The 15,344-nt window shown below is 50.2% G+C and overlaps 7 protein-coding genes across 7 annotated transcripts; 5 read left to right on the top strand and 2 right to left on the bottom strand.

Moving 5' to 3' along the window:
* Positions 1-1,202: 1,202 nt before the first annotated feature.
* MRS44_011828 (uncharacterized protein) lies at positions 1,203-2,213 on the top strand (the record flags this gene model as incomplete). Its single annotated transcript, XM_046281732.1, has 1 exon — positions 1,203-2,213. The coding sequence occupies one exon, from the start codon at positions 1,203-1,205 to the stop codon at positions 2,211-2,213; it is 1,011 nt and encodes a 336-aa protein (XP_046124691.1).
* A 403-nt stretch (positions 2,214-2,616) lies between these two features.
* MRS44_011827 (uncharacterized protein) lies at positions 2,617-3,869 on the bottom strand (the record flags this gene model as incomplete). Its single annotated transcript, XM_046273210.1, has 4 exons — positions 2,617-3,443; positions 3,503-3,600; positions 3,655-3,792; positions 3,844-3,869. The coding sequence occupies 4 exons, from the start codon at positions 3,867-3,869 to the stop codon at positions 2,617-2,619; spliced, it is 1,089 nt and encodes a 362-aa protein (XP_046124692.1).
* A 2,902-nt stretch (positions 3,870-6,771) lies between these two features.
* On the bottom strand, positions 6,772-7,782 carry MRS44_011826 (uncharacterized protein; the record flags this gene model as incomplete). The annotated part of the gene is made up of 1 exon (XM_046270304.2): positions 6,772-7,782. The coding sequence occupies one exon, from the start codon at positions 7,780-7,782 to the stop codon at positions 6,772-6,774; it is 1,011 nt and encodes a 336-aa protein (XP_046124693.2).
* Positions 7,783-8,712: 930 nt separating this feature from the next.
* MRS44_011825 (uncharacterized protein) lies at positions 8,713-9,762 on the top strand (the record flags this gene model as incomplete). Its single annotated transcript, XM_046279782.2, has 1 exon — positions 8,713-9,762. One exon carries the CDS (start codon positions 8,713-8,715, stop codon positions 9,760-9,762), a length of 1,050 nt encoding a protein of 349 aa, XP_046124694.2.
* Positions 9,763-10,536: 774 nt separating this feature from the next.
* MRS44_011824 (uncharacterized protein) lies at positions 10,537-11,292 on the top strand (the record flags this gene model as incomplete). The annotated part of the gene is made up of 1 exon (XM_046282921.1): positions 10,537-11,292. The coding sequence occupies one exon, from the start codon at positions 10,537-10,539 to the stop codon at positions 11,290-11,292; it is 756 nt and encodes a 251-aa protein (XP_046124695.1).
* A 648-nt stretch (positions 11,293-11,940) lies between these two features.
* On the top strand, positions 11,941-13,056 carry MRS44_011823 (uncharacterized protein; the record flags this gene model as incomplete). The annotated part of the gene is made up of 1 exon (XM_065619878.1): positions 11,941-13,056. The coding sequence occupies one exon, from the start codon at positions 11,941-11,943 to the stop codon at positions 13,054-13,056; it is 1,116 nt and encodes a 371-aa protein (XP_065475950.1).
* Positions 13,057-13,525: 469 nt separating this feature from the next.
* MRS44_011822 (uncharacterized protein) lies at positions 13,526-15,323 on the top strand (the record flags this gene model as incomplete). The annotated part of the gene is made up of 4 exons (XM_046281733.2): positions 13,526-14,275; positions 14,333-14,413; positions 14,469-15,082; positions 15,137-15,323. 4 exons carry the CDS (start codon positions 13,526-13,528, stop codon positions 15,321-15,323), a joined length of 1,632 nt encoding a protein of 543 aa, XP_046124697.2.
* Between the last annotated feature and the right edge of the window lie 21 nt (positions 15,324-15,344).

Genomic DNA, 15,344 nt, shown 5'->3' with positions numbered 1-15,344 from the left:
GGCTGGGCAACGGAAATTATTGTATTGAATACCATAACCGCGCTCATCTCGAGCAATAGAGCCCCATTTCACATGGGACATGAGTGTCGCCTTTGAGAAGCAAGTTTAGCTAGACAACTCCATACACAGTCGGTCCTCGGTATTGAACAATGATAGCTGTGACATTGAACTCTAGCCGTGAAGATAGCGGCGAAGAGGTGCCTGCAGACCTAATCAAGGGTCAAGCTGAGACTCATGGAGATAAATCGGTCGGGGGTGAGCCATGACGTCTCCAGGGGTGGAGGCATATCTGCTTCTCCTGTTATGGTGGTTACTTCGTAGAGAAGTCGGTTGATATCGTTAGGTCGAAAGAGTCGGGCCCGATCCAGTACCGACGAAGAAACATTGCCCCAAAAAAATGTCTCCAAGAGCCATACCTTATTGTAGCATGAGTTGAGACTACCTTCGATGTCTGCCTGGTGACCAGTCTCGCCAGGGACGAGTGTCAAGATCTTGCTTCACAATTTCTTCCCTACCCCACTCTTGGGCGATAGGTCTCACGAGTTGAGCCACGGAAATTTGGCTTGGTGGGGAGTTGAGAAAGGAAAAGCATAAGAAGGATAAGCATAAAAAGAAGAAATAATTAGTGGTGTTGTGGCGCGATGATAAGTCCTTTGGAACGCGGTAGTCTAGTGAGGAGCGGGAAGGGACTCTTTCCGGGGGTTTACCAATAAAAAAGTCGGGGAATGACGCTGATACTAGCACGGTGTGAGAGGTCACTCTATCAACTCGGAGATAACATGGCCTTTTTGGTGAGAGGACACTTGAGATAAAGATATGGGTTTGGCTTTGTCTGTTGCCCCGGACGCCAAAGGACTAGAGTACCCCACGGGGACTGCAGCCGCAAGTTTCTTAGGCGCTATGAACTTATCATATCTCGAGCTCGGTATTACTGACTGATTTTGCAATGAGGGGCGGGATGGGGTCCAGGCCATGAGCTGACCCAAAATGAGGCAAGTTTCCGCGAAGGGCATGCAATCCCGATATCCCGTTCAATGATAAGAGGCTTGTAAGGCGTGGCACCCTTCAACGAGCACACAGACGAGCATTCGACGAGCCTTGGTCACCTTTCTTCTTGATCCCAGCGCTGGCATTAGATTGTCCCTTCCCTTGCAACCAATACAAGCCGCTCCCTTCTCTCACCCTCTTCTCACACACTCGCCATGAGGTCAAAACGGGTCATATCCATCGTCTGCTGTCACGCTGAAGGTGAAGTAGGCGATGTGGTCATCGGAGGTGTGATTGACGTCCCCGCAAAGACGATGCACGACAAGCTCGTCCGCTACATGGCCGAGAAGGACGACCTTCGCCAGCTGCTTCTCCAAGAGCCACGAGGACGTCTGGAAATGAGCGTAAATCTGGTCGTGCCGCCATGCCGTCCCGACGCCGATGCCGGCTTTCTCATCATGGCCCCTGGCGACTGGGTGCCCATGTCTGGCTCCAACACTGTGTGCACCACGACGGTTCTTCTCGAGACAGGCATCGTGCCGATGAAGGAGCCTGTCACGGAAGTCAGACTTGACACCGCGGCGGGCTTGGTTGTGGCAACTGCGGAATGCCAGGATGGCAAATGCAAGTCTGTGTCTTTTGACAACGTCCCCGCCTTTGTTTACGCCCTCGATAAAGAGATCAGCGTTCCTGGGCTTGGAAAGGTCGTCGTAGACATTGCATACGGGGGCCAATGGTATGTCCTCGTCCACGCAGACGCACTGGGTGTTATGGTGGATACTGTCAACGCGGATCGCCTCATCGACCTCGGTAAACGGCTGAAGAGCGCCGTTCTGGCTGAATGCATGCCCACGCATCCCGAGAACCCGGCGATCTGTGGCATCAACAACGTCATCATCACGGAGCCGCTGGTCGACGGGCCTGAGGGGAAGACAGTCAAGCATACGGTCATTGTCACGCCAGGGAGACTAGATAGAAGCCCCTGTGGTACGGGCAGCTCTTCTCGCCTCGCCATTTTCCATGCCAGGGGGCTTGTCAAGGTTGGTGAGCCGGTCAGGTTTAGGAGCATTATCAACACTCAGTTCATCGGTCACATTAGAGGCACGGCAAAGGTTGGGGACCTGGATGCAGTGCTTCCGACAATCAAGGGAAGGGCTTGGATCACCGGTGAGAAGAATGTGCATCTTGATCCAGAAGATCCATTTCCGACAGGGTTTTTACTTTGAGTAGAAGGTAGAAAAGAATACAAGAAAGGCTCATGAAATTGTTCTTGATATCAATGACCATCTCCGTCAGGCACAATAACAAAGAACACAATGATAAACAGAGGACAGGATTAAGACCCAGTCCTGTGAAACACCGTAAACTAGAAAACATTAAGCTTCTATGGTGGCAACGATACGGGGAGCCTCGTCGAAGAAGAGTCAACTGTTCGGTTATGCGATTATCATCAGCCTTGCTATGAAATGTATTGGAGGAAACTGAGCGCTTCTCTAGGCAAGCGTGATGAACTCGAGGCTGACATAAATTAAAATCTAATTTCCCACCTCAGAAAGAATAACCAGGACCGAGGATAAGGGCTCATACGATTAAGTAGATATAGAATGCCAAAACCATAACACATGCATCTTACAACTTTGCTCGAGTCTTGGTCACCTTTTCAACCAACTCAACAACTCCTTCGGCACAGCCAAATGACCCCATGTAGCCCCAACCTGAGTGTCCGTAGTTGTGGATAATCCACGTCTCGTCATCCAACTTCTCCTCCTCGAGCCTCAGACCATCCTTCCTCCATGGACGGAAACCAACACCATGCCGCACGACACTCAACCCCGAAACACCCTTGCCGTCAGCAATCTCCGGGCAGAGAGTCACAATTCGTTCCATGATCCGGTTTGCGGTGTTGGGATCGGGCTGAGAGTCCCAGTTTCCGATCTGATATGTGCCTCCAATGACTGTGCCACCGCCAGCTGCTCTCTGCATGGCGTAAATCTCCTCACCGCTCCCATCGAGGGTGCTCGAGCACATGAAGAGAGGAAAATTCTTAGGAGTCTCGTTTCGCACAACCACGATCTGGCCGCGAGAGGGAGCCACTGTTGTATCCTCAACGCCACCAAGCTTCAGAGAGCCGAGACCAGTGGCATTAACAATGATATTGGCTGTTCGACCTGTGTGACTCAGGTGCTTGGCTTCTTTGATGTGAGAGATGATGCCACGTTTTACGACAACGCCGTGCTTGAGGCACTGGCCGAGAATCCACGGGAGAAAAATTGCTGTGTTCATACAGATACCCTGATACTGGAATCCCGAGTCGTACCCAGGAGCCACTTCTGACGGGAGGTTTTCGCGGAAATTGTTGAAGATTTCTTTGAACCATGGGTTATCCTGGTAGAAGTGAGATGAGAAGCCAGACGTGTCGGCCTCCATGTCCTTGTTTCGGCGGATGACATGAGTCGCTACAGATGCAGTGTCAGTCATGCTAACCAGGGTGGAGGCTGAGAGGCCAGTAACGCACTCTGGAAATGGATCCCTGCTTCAGGGGTTTCTTCAGTCAACTTCTTGAGAGCGACCCAAGTTCTTCGTTCCCAGCGGCTTCCCTCCTTAGGGGCCAATCTGTAGAGGTGTCAGAGCAGATACAACTTGACTACCACAACTTCGGTTACTCACGGAATGACGTTGGCTCCCGCCCAAGGTGAGGCATATTCAGCATCATAGTCACCGGGCATGTGTTTAGCAACCACGGTCACGACATTGCCTTCCTCTTTGGCCAGCAGCAAAGCTGATGTGAGACCAATCACACCAGCACTGATATTATTAGCAAAGCTATCTCTAGTTCCCAAAGATCAAGTCACTTACCCGATAACAACGACAGTATTGGTCATTTTGGACGTACTAACCAAGAAGGAACTTAAAGCAGTATGCGCACCGAAGTCTGCCAGTCGAGCTACTGTAAGGAGCCAGAGAGACTTAAATGCTGGCTACTCACCTAGTGGGTTATGACAACTCAAAGCCCCTGATTAGCCACACCGCAATGGCATGCTCTTTCAAGAAGGACTGAGTGAGCTAGCTGACGACTTTCAAGGCCAGCCTAGTTCGTCTGTTGCTTTTTGTGGCCCACGATGACCTACACGAAACCGAGGTGTGCCCATTTCGATCAGATGTGACCCACATGGCATCTCGGCACCAAACTTATCTTGAGGATTCACGCTTATCAGCGCGGTTGCTTTCCTAGTTAACTCGAAGGTTGGGGTCACGCGGGGGACACCACTACTACCCCACGACCCTCAACCGAAACTAAGAGGGCGGCTGTTCCGGTTGTTAGTTGCCGAAATGGCAAGGTTTTCCGTTTGGACGCGGAAACGTGCCTGTTTTGAGGAGTGAGTTTATCTCCGAAAAGAGTCTAGTGCTCTTAAGTCTTGGCGTGGGGTAAAGAGAATGCCATTCATGAATGAGAGGAAGAAGAAGCATGGCATGAACACTGAAGAATGTTAATAGGTAGGCTTCAACCTTCTCTGCAAGGAATGATGTTTTTATGCAATTAGTCAAATGTCATGAATGGCGTTGAATGCTTGAACAGCACGAGATTTCAACAGCCATTGCGCGTCATTGAATGTGCTATGCACAAGTTCCGCATCTGTTCTCTATAAATCATAAAGCTGTTTAGCAAAAAAGGAACAAATGGCAAAAGGAAAGACGCACATACAACAGCGGGGATTCGCTGGTCGTCACCGACCCAACTACTAATCCGCCCCTCACTGGCTTATCTATGGGAGAGCGGACGGGATCCCGAGTTCTCCAGTGGGTATGGTCGTATGTGATTGCTTCGCCTTCTGCAAACACCTAAGGAGTTACGGAAACACGATGATGCACCTAAAAAGACGAGTGACAGACTGGATACGGCATGGGAGCAAATAACCTCAGCCAGGTATGGTCGTTTGGCTTTCCTTTCAGGGTGATCATATCAGACACGGCGTCTAGGTACCTTCCAAACCATGACCAGCAAGTGACCCATCTGATTTCTGCCGCCTGGAAGGTCCTGGTTGGCGGTTAGCGAGGCTGCAGCTTTAGGAAGTCAATAATTAGGTAACGGTGTTTTGCGGTATTGGGTTTGATGCCGCCATGTGTTAATAGCTGTGCTTTCTGCTGTTGAGACTGACGATCTCTCGCGGACTTGTTATTGCAGATAATAAAAAAGAAATAATAATAATAATAAGTAGAGTCAACGACGTGGACAAGTTCACTTATTTAGCGAGACGCGGGTCACGTTTAGAAGCTCATAATAGCATTAATCGCAGTCATATAGGTCTAGACAATACCGAGGGCTGACGCGTTCAACTATTAGTTAACGCTTAAAAATTTCCTATCGAAAGGGAGTTCCTGGTGAAATCATCGTCTGACATTGGGGCATGTGTGAATGCTTAACCCACGATGCTTATTCGAAATTAATATGTGTTCACGCTCCTGATGGTCCAAATATAAGTAATAAAACTATAGCAGTACCTTGAGCTTGTATACTGAGAAACATACAGCATTTTTATAACCTTTAATATTTTCTTTGAAACACGGATCATAGGCTTCCCTACCCTATGGGGCATGGGAGACGGCTCACTTGGTGTTTAATATATTTGGTATAATAAAAAACTACATAGTTAACCAATGCCGGATCTAAATACGCGTCACTATTAACCGCTTCTTAGCTCCTTGGCTCACATTAAGGTAGCTAAATAGGCATGTCTCTCATTGGCATCGGGGTGCTAGTGGCCACCAAGTTCCCCGTTCGTGTCCACTCAATGGTGGATGCCAACGGCTGCGTTCAACAAATTGGATGGCTTCCGTAGCTCAGTTGGTTAGAGCGTCGTACTAATACTTCAGTTTCCGCTGTAATATCGGTAATGCGAAGGTCTCAGGTTCAAGCCCTGGCGGGAGCAGTTCCCACATGCCCTCCAATTCCCTTCTTTTTTTGCCTGGGAAAAGAGTTCAACATCTCTGGAACCGCCCAGCCGGAAGGGATGATTAGAACCAGTCGTTGCCACTGAATCTGCTCGATGGGTGGGTATGAATTGAAAGCTCTGCGTTCTGTAAGAATGAGAACAAAGTGAACACAGAAGTGAGTGTGCCATCGAGGATACTGCCCACGACAGCAACCTCCACTAAGTATTCATCAATATCAACTGAGGACTCGACTAGATCCACCGATGCTTCCACCACGCCCACTGAAGTGTCCACGGAGTCATTCGCCACGACAACCGCTGCCAGCGAGAGTTCAACAGCCCCAACAGAGTGGGCACAGTTTCTACAACCACGATTAGCCGCGACTCTTCTCTCACAACGGCTACATTTCCTAGATAGCTATATACAGATATTGGAGCCGCGCGGTACTAGAAAGAACCTAAAGTATTTCAGTGTCAAAAGAAAACAAGGCCGGCAGGGAATGCTTGTCGTGTTCAGTCAACTGTCCTGAAATGGGTTTACGCGGTTCTCCAGGATCCCCTTAACGGGAAGGACTATCAGGTCATGGATTTTGGATTTTCCAGATTCTAAACAAAGAATTAGGATTTCAGCTGCGGCTACCATACAATGGATATGGAAAGACCTCAGGCACTCCTACTTGAGGCCCGCTGACTTCAATGTTCATGCAACCGTATATTTCGTCTCCAGAGACAGTGACCTATGTAGAGGTATCTTTGGGTGCAAAATGTATGGGAATGTCACTCTTGCGCCTCCGACTAAAACAGTTGGGTCCTGATAGTTACAAGAATTCTTAGGGCACGAGGCTCATCTCCACTAGCACTTGACCTTAAGGGAAAAGAGCTGGCCCCCAGTTGACGTTGTGTTGCTACCCAAGTACGATCCCGCGGTTGCAAAGTACAAAGTGCTCCTTTCTTTAATTGTTTGACCGAATACGGCCGAAACTGGTTGGCTGATGGCCGGGGAGCCATACTCCCAGGAAGCCAACATTTGACCCTCACCTGCATCGGTAATCTTCTCAATACCATTGAGGCTCCCCAGCCCTGTGGCGAGGAATGCGACACCGTCTCGTCTCAGGGCAAAATCATCGAATGTTGACCCGTTGAGTCCTCGTGCGACGACCTCTGCCGGTGTCCCGACTGCCAGACCCTCGGGAGTGATGGCTAGGCGGCCGTACAAGCCCTGGTTTGTGTTGGTAAAGTACAGCCATCCGTCCCGAGCGCGAACTCCGTTGATGCCGAGCAGGAGGTTCGACTCAGGCTCGGGTATAGGGGCAAAGAGGGGATCCGAGCTGACGGTTTCGACGCATCCCGTTTGTGTGTCGAGACGGAGTAGAGAGCCAGCAGCACAATCCGCAACAAGTAGGTAATGCGGTGAATGAGGCACAGGTGTCAGGCCGTTCAGCCATGCTGCCGAAGGAATTGGGAATGCCTTGATCTTGGCCCCAGCCTCGGTGAGCGTGATATGATGGACAACGTTGGAACCCGGCTCTACCAGTCCTTCGTCCCACGAGAAGTTACTGGCAGTAGCAACGATTGTGTCGGGCAACGGGGATGTGAGCCCGAAGATGGCCGAGGAATATGGCGCTAGTGAAGTGAACAGGTAGGGGGTCCTCTTTGACAAACGGCTGAGAGGGTTGATGCTGTAGAGATCTCCGGTATAGGCGTTGCACACCACAATAGTGCCATTTGGAAGAATAGTGAGGTTCTCAATGCGAACTGAAGGCGGGAACTGAGCGAGGAGTCTCGGTTCTGGCATAGCCCTGGCTACGTGTACCAGAAAGTGCAGCCATGTGAGTATAATAGACCAGCCAAACGTGAAGTGCATGGTGATGAAGAGCGAAGAAAATAGATTGCGAGTATGTCAAGTTTGATGGGGTGCAAGTCTTGATGGCTCGTAGGGCGATGGCTCACTTAAATAGTTGCATGATTAACAACGGGAAGACACGCCGACAACAGAGCTCACAGTCGAAGCAGAGATGCGAAGAGGCCTCAAGAGCCTTCTGCATGAGGTGCTATGGTTCTCTGGAGTTGGAGGCAGAGACTATACAAGCTGAGGTGATTGGCCATGTCGTTCAGATTTCCTAAACCGGTCTAGCCGTGAACGGTTGAGGTAGGGGTCAAAGAACTGGGTTACATTGCGGCATATAGGGCTGTTTCGTATGGCCAGGGATGTCGCGTTTCTCTGGGTAAGCTGGCTTGTCTAACCGTATAAATCACTCCAATGACACCTTTCCTCTGTCGGTAAAATGCCAGCTGCATAAATGATTCGTTCAAAGCTCGCCGATGACAGTTTTCTTCTAACAAAACGCCGAAGTAGCTGGCCTATCTTTACTCTATACATAGGTAGGGATCATCCAGCAAACCAAGTGGGGGTTTCGTTCCCATTTCCTATTTAAGGGCAGCAGTGTCGAGTGTTGCTCCGAGAGGGCTGTTCAAGGAAGACGACAAATCGATCGACCCATGTGCGGGGCCGGAGCAATGAAAGCATGTCGTTCTTAGCTCGCCAAGAAGAGCAACAATTACTGGAGCCCTTCAAGCCACCGTTCAAGCGGAAATTCAAGCCAAAGGCCAAGACAGGCTGCCACACTTGCAGGTGAGGCGACGGAGAGACTAGGAACCCGCTTGCTGTCAGGTTGATACTGATACTAAGCCGACTTGGCTCCCAAACAGGATCCGAAGAGTCAAATGTGATGAAACACGGCCAGCATGTCGTCGTTGCATGTCCACTGATCGGGTGTGTGATGGGTATCCGTCCATGTTCCGAATCTTGACCCTCGAGAGCCCCGGATCATCAACTTCAGCGACCACCCCTGGTACTCAGCCAATGCTCTCTCTATACCAGCCAAAGTCTTCCACAGTCACGACCGATCAAGTCGAAAAGCTAGCCGTTTACTTCCACCGCAAGCGCCAAGCCAATGTATGCTACCGGAACGAGGCCCGGGCAATACTGGCAAATCTCTCAGATCCCACCATCCGCCACGGACTCGATTCTCTGATCGCTCTGCACGACGGGCTCGGGACGACAAGACAAACTGCTAATGTCGGCACTCACGGCATATTTATCAATCAACGCAGCTTGGATGCGTACAGCGCGGCAGTCTCAAGCCTCGCGTCTCGGCTGAGAGAGGAGCCCAGCCGAACGTCTGCTCAGGTCGCGGTCGTGTGCTGCCAGATGTTTATGAGCATAGAAGTCATGATGGGTGACTACACTACTGCCTTCCAACATTTCCTTCTAGGACTTCGTATCATGTACCAATACCGGAACCGTCCAGGTGTGAGCGACAGCGGCCGGGTAGTTCCTTGTTACAATCTTGGTTTTCCTCATCTGGACGAGTTTGCTATCAAGCTCTTCGCCTCAGGCTATCCTGGGCCCAAGTACCTGTCTTCCTGCGAAACAGAGCAAAGTAGCTCCGCGACAAGTAATATCGAAATCATTTTGTGTGATCAGGCGCGCAGTGATTTGAGCGTTCTTTCCGTGGAAGTGCTGGAGTTTCTGGATCGGGTGACAGGCCTGCGGAGTCAGTACCAAGTGGCCGAGTTGAAGGCGACGAGGACACAGATCCTCGGTTGCCTGCAGTCCTGGGAGCAGACGTACTCTCAAACTACCAACAAGATGATGGCGAGAACAACTGCCAAGAGAGTGCGTTTCGGAGCAGCATTCTCCCTTCTCCTCCATGGTGTCTTGGAAGTTGTAGTCAACCTGGCAATTGGGGCCACTACTGATGATGTACACGCACTGGGAAAACAGTTCGCTACGATTAAAGCGACCGCGCATATGGCTACGGAAATAGGGAAAGCAGTCTAATAGCTAGGGATGTCAGGTTTGATACCAAAGTGATTAATGATACATAATTGATGTTTCCTTCTATTATACTGTTTGTCATTGTAATTAAAGAGCGATACCCCTTGACGAAATCAATATCAGGCATGGCAAACGTGGAACTCAATAAAACACTATGCTATCAGCGAAGGTGAACAATGCCTTTCATCAGGCATCGAGGCAATCGGGCCACAAAGGTTGCACGACATAACTATTCAGTACCCCATATGACTCGACGTAGGTAGAAGCAATCCCACGAGACGACCGAGACACCGTTGGTACGCTATTGCTCGGGTTATCGCCACGATCACCGACACTCTTGCTAATTTTGTACCGAGTCCCAAGACTCGCACTGATCCCCTAGCTACGTGCGTCATCGTGACCCATTGTGGCCATGGGGCCAACGATTGCCTCGGTGACCTATGCATCGTGTCATCTTTCCCAAGTGTCGGATCATAACAAACGGGAATACTGGAGCTATGGTTTGAAGTTGGTAGTTCGGCTCCGCGGCTACCAAATCCCGTGTTATGTTCTTGCGGGGTCTAAGCCGCTTAGAGAATTTCGGCGCCGAGAGCTCATGGCTAGCGTTCCCGGGTATCATTCAACCCGGGCTTTCATACCGACGCTTCCGTAACCAGAGCCCAGTTTTAAGGCCCTTTTATCATCATGGTGCTAGAGCCATTTAAAAATCTCCCTCTGATTCTTATGTACAAACAATGAACATCTTCCAAAAGGGCTGATTAACTTATCACGGCAATCATGGCAAATATCGACTATTACGAGAGGCTGACTGAAGAGTACAACCTCAACAACATACCTCTTCTTGTCGCTTCAGGAGTCAGCTTCGCTGTGGGGTACATGCAATATGTCTACGCCATCAGAGTTTTACTGCGTGAAGGCAATGGACCCATTCCTTTCTGGATGCATTCCTTCTACCTCGCCCATGACTCTACGTGGTCTTACATCCTTGGAAGAGTTGCATCGAGATATGAGGAGCATTGGTTTCTACGAGGAACATCAACGGCTTTGTTTGTATGGACTACCCTCGAGATTTTCTGCATCCATCGTTCCATCACCAAGACCCGCAATGCGTGCTTCGCTTCCGTTCTTGGACCCAACCCTTCCCTGGCCGTTGTTCTTCCCTATGCCGCGTTTCTCCAGATGGCCATGTACTGCGTTGTTTGGTTCGGAATCATCCTGATGGGCGAAGGTTGCGTTATGCAGTGGTTCTGCTTGACAAACGTCCTCATTATAGTCGGCCCAACACACGAGTACCTCCGACGTGGCTCGCGAGACGGTCTCGCGCTGGGATTCTGCCTCGTCAACATCATCTGCGCTATCTGGACCTTCACACCATTCAGCATGTGGGCTCTCACCCTTCCCGAGATCTTTGCCCAGCCCATGTACTACTGCGCTGGCTGTTTCATGTTCCTGTACTCGCTCTGGGTATTCTATATTGTCTACAGTTACCCAGCCAAGAAACCCTCAAAGACGGATCCATCCCCCATTTGGTAACTTGAGAGGCCCGTCGCAATCTAGGAGCGCAGCTGAGGATTGAGATCAAAGAGCACTGTCGATCCCAACGTCGTCTCTAGGAGAGATGTGCTTGAGATCAACAACAACTAAAAGAGGAATGGGTAATCAGGGGGAAACACATACAAGTCATTGCGAAAGGAAATGTTATTGAGGGGCATGTATCCAAGACATCTAAGATTAAAATTCGCATTTTTTTGTGAAAGTTTCATCCTCGATGATTCTAGAGCCACTGCTAGGTGAACGTCAGCTTTTCTGACGTCTTACACAGTTCTTGTCTGGTTTCGACGAGTTTGCAGAGGATGCACTTAACTGTTGATCGGGACCACGCTCCGTTTGCCTAGATGATCAGAGAAACGAGGCCTCGGGAGCCCCTAATGACTAGACGATACCTGTAGGATCGATCCACCGGCTGATTTTCATCAACTAGAGTGCAATGTTAATAACCGAGTTCGGGTAAGTTGCAAAAATGAGGCTAGCCGAGGTAACGTCCACGCGGTACGTCGCTCACACTCTCAACGTGAAAGACAACAACTATCCTGATGATGAATATGTGTACAAATACTGATGAGAGATTGATCATCTCTGCCATGCAACAACCTATTATGAACCAAACTGAAACCTGCTTCAATGACCGACCACGATATTTTCGGGAACCCTCCATACCGGTATCTGCCGACACAGCATATGCTGGCCATTGCTGCCGCGCCTGAGCAAGGTGAGGATGTATACACCAACACAGAACCATTATGGCATCCAATGTGGGCGCGTGGTGTATTTGGTGGCGCCTTGCTTGCCCAGTCACTCGCCATGGCTCAGGAGAGCATCCCTCTTAGCTACTTGGCGCATAGTATACATTGCCACTTCCTACTACCAGCTCATACTACAACACCCATTTTCTATCGGATAGAGCGGATCCGTGATGGTAGAACCATTGCAACTAGACGCGTTGAGGCATACCAGTCCGGAAAATGCATATTCACTACACTCATCAGCTTCTTCCATCAAGCTGGACGGAAAGAGACAATGGAGTTGGCACACCAAGCACCGATGCCTGAGTATCCAAGAGGGCAAGAGCCACCGTCGGCATCTGGGGAGGATGTTGATCAGGCAAGATTGACAAGGACCTGTCAGGCAAATAGGGGAAGTCTATATGAGTGTGTGAGGATTAACGCAGGCGAAGAAGAAAGTCGCCCAGAGTCTAGGCGACTAAGGAACTGGATTCGAGTTCATAGTCAAGCCAGCGCTGGGTCTCATGCCAACCATGGTCAAGGAAGAAACACGGATCACAGGGCCCATCTCACAGCTCTCGCCTACATCAGCGATCACTACTTTATAGGCACTGTGCCTCGCGTCCATCACGCCGATCGATTTAACAGCTCATCCGTCATCAAGTCCATTATTCGCTCCCTCGACAGTGATGATCCTTCAAGCCGGCGGACAGTGCTTTCCTACCAAGAACTGGCTACTGAGGAGTCGGAAGAAAACGCGAGAGGCGGAACGCCGACAGCTCCTGGCCATCACATTGGAATGATGGTCACACTGGACCACACCATCTTCTTCCATAATCAGGCACTGGTTCGAGCAGACGAGTGGATGTTGACCGAGGTCGAGACACCGTGGGCGGGCCAACAGAGGGGTCTCGTTGTCCAGCGAGTTTGGACCAGTAACGGCATCCTCGTTGCTACTTGTTTCCAGGAGGGCCTCGTACGCCTGGAAAGAAATCAGGCTGGTAGCAAGATCTAAACCCTCGTTATGTTCTGGGAATGCCTATGAGCCTGGGAATTGTTCTGGCCTTGGCACTCGGCAGTGTTGTATCAGACTAGGTATATGGTGGTAGAATTGAAGCAATCTGCATTCCTGAAGCATGCCTCTCAAACTTTTGCTACAGTGAGTTGGTACAGTGAGTAGCATCCATTTGTGTTGATGGCTGTAGATTGCATCCCGGCATTTGCCATGGCCTTGCTGTTCATCCACTCCCAGATGATGGCATGAGAGAGCACAGCCAGCACAGTGCCCTCGGCAAAGATGGGCAGCACCTTGGCATATACCCTGTCCTCCCGACACTTGCCTGAACGCTATACGCACCCTCGGCAGATACCATTACTGTGCAAGTATTGGAAGAAGCCCTCTTTAACACTGTGTCCTACGCAAGATCTATTATTCCATTCAAGCAGCACAAGTAGTATTCCGCCCGAATCATTTGAATAGCACCATGATGAATACTAATGGCGACAGGCACATGGCCAATGCTACGTATCAACGGCAGAATGAAGTACTGCCAGAACCAACAGGTGCCGAAAGGCAGCACCAGGTTCTGCCTGAGGAACAGAACACTCTGACAGACAGCCCCATGGATCTCGGCCAGGCTCCGCGAGTCACAACTGCAGAAGATCTACCAGGGCTTGAAGTGTTTCTTCTCACCTTTGACGAGGAGGAAGCAACTAGATGTGACGATATAAGTGGCAATCCTAACGCAGACTCGGACCAACCTCGAAGCAACACTACCCCTGAGGGCCCCGAGGCAGACTCATCAACGACGAGTGAGAGTAGTGCAATCAACGAGCACAGATTCAACTTGCCGCTCTCTCTAGCAGACTTCCAGCAATCGATATCTCTGAAGGGCCTAAGCCCGACTTCAGATAGTAGATCATACAATTCCCAGCAACCTAGGGTATCCAACTTTGTCATATTTTCCTCCTACTCGTTTATCTCCGCAGACACGTTATGGAGTTTAGACAAAGAGGACATGGCGTTTTTAGAGCATCGAAGGTGTCTCTATCTGCCAGCACGAGCCGCAATGGATGAGTTTGTCCAACAGTACTTCTTGCATGTTCATCCTACCCTTCCTTTGATCAACGAACAAGACTTCTGGGCAATGTATAATGCCCAGCCTGCCGAGGCAATGTCCACTGGACGCCTGTCTCTAGTTGTCGCCCAGGCCATGATATTTCTCGCCTGCCCGGTACGGAGTCTTCAAAAGGCCCACGAGATGAGATGTCGCTAATGCTACGCCTAATAGTTCGTGTCACAACCAGTCCTTGATAGCCTATCCCTTACCTCGGTGCATCAAGCACGAGCCGAGTTCTACTCTGTTACCAAGGTGAGCACCATATGTCTCCAGCTCTTGCCCAGATAACAAGCTAATTAATGCCAAGGCGTTGTTCCACATCGACAGGTACAGAGATGACGTTAGTAGCGCCCAAAGTGCCCTTATGCTGACTTACCATTCCCCCACCATCTTCGATAAGACCAACAGTTACTGGCTCAGCACCGCCATTCACTTTGCTCGGCAGGCCGGTGCTCATACATGCGGTGCAACTGGAGGCAGCCCGAAAGGCCAGGCGGCACTGAAGCGGCTATGGCGGTGCTGTATCCTCCGCGATAGAATTATGGCTCTTAGCCTGTGGCGTCCTGTCCAAATCGCTCTGACCGACCTTGACTTCGATAGTCTGGGTCTTCTGGAGGATGATGTGAGACAAGAGATCAAAGGCTCTGCGGTATATGATCCAGCCACGAAGCGTATGTTGGCGCAGCTGGTCGGTTGTCTCTGCGAGCTTAGTGTCGTCTTAAACGACGTTCTCATGATCTGTTACACTACTACGCCGGACGCGAACGATCCTACTCACACTTTGACTCGGTTGAAAGATTCCGTCTCGCGACTGAGCGAGTGGCATGACATGGTTGTCCACAAATTCCAGCTTCCAACAGACGTCCCTGGTGGGCACGAGTCCCTCAGCCTTTTTACAAATGCGATGTTCATATACTACTTGTACTATTCCTTCCTTGTCGTAACTCAGGGTCACACCACTAACTAGATGAACAGCACTGCGAAGGCCTGCTTGAACAATCATATCTTATACCTCCTTGGCAAAATCGGGGACCAAAACAACAGTCCCTACACAGTCTGGTGTGCATCCGAAGAGCTCGGCGAGTCTCTGCAGTCCATTACCGAAAGCTTTGCCGATCTGGAAGAACGGAACTTGGTGAGATACTTGCCCAACACCTTGTAAGACATTCCATCCTCATGCTGT

This window comes from Fusarium solani, assembly GCF_023522795.1.
Source record: "Fusarium solani strain SB1 chromosome Unknown bctg00000007, whole genome shotgun sequence".
Classification (NCBI taxonomy): Eukaryota; Fungi; Ascomycota; class Sordariomycetes; order Hypocreales; family Nectriaceae; genus Fusarium; species Fusarium solani.
The sequence above is the reverse complement of the archived record's forward strand: the minus strand, read 5'-3'. Positions and strand labels throughout refer to the sequence as shown.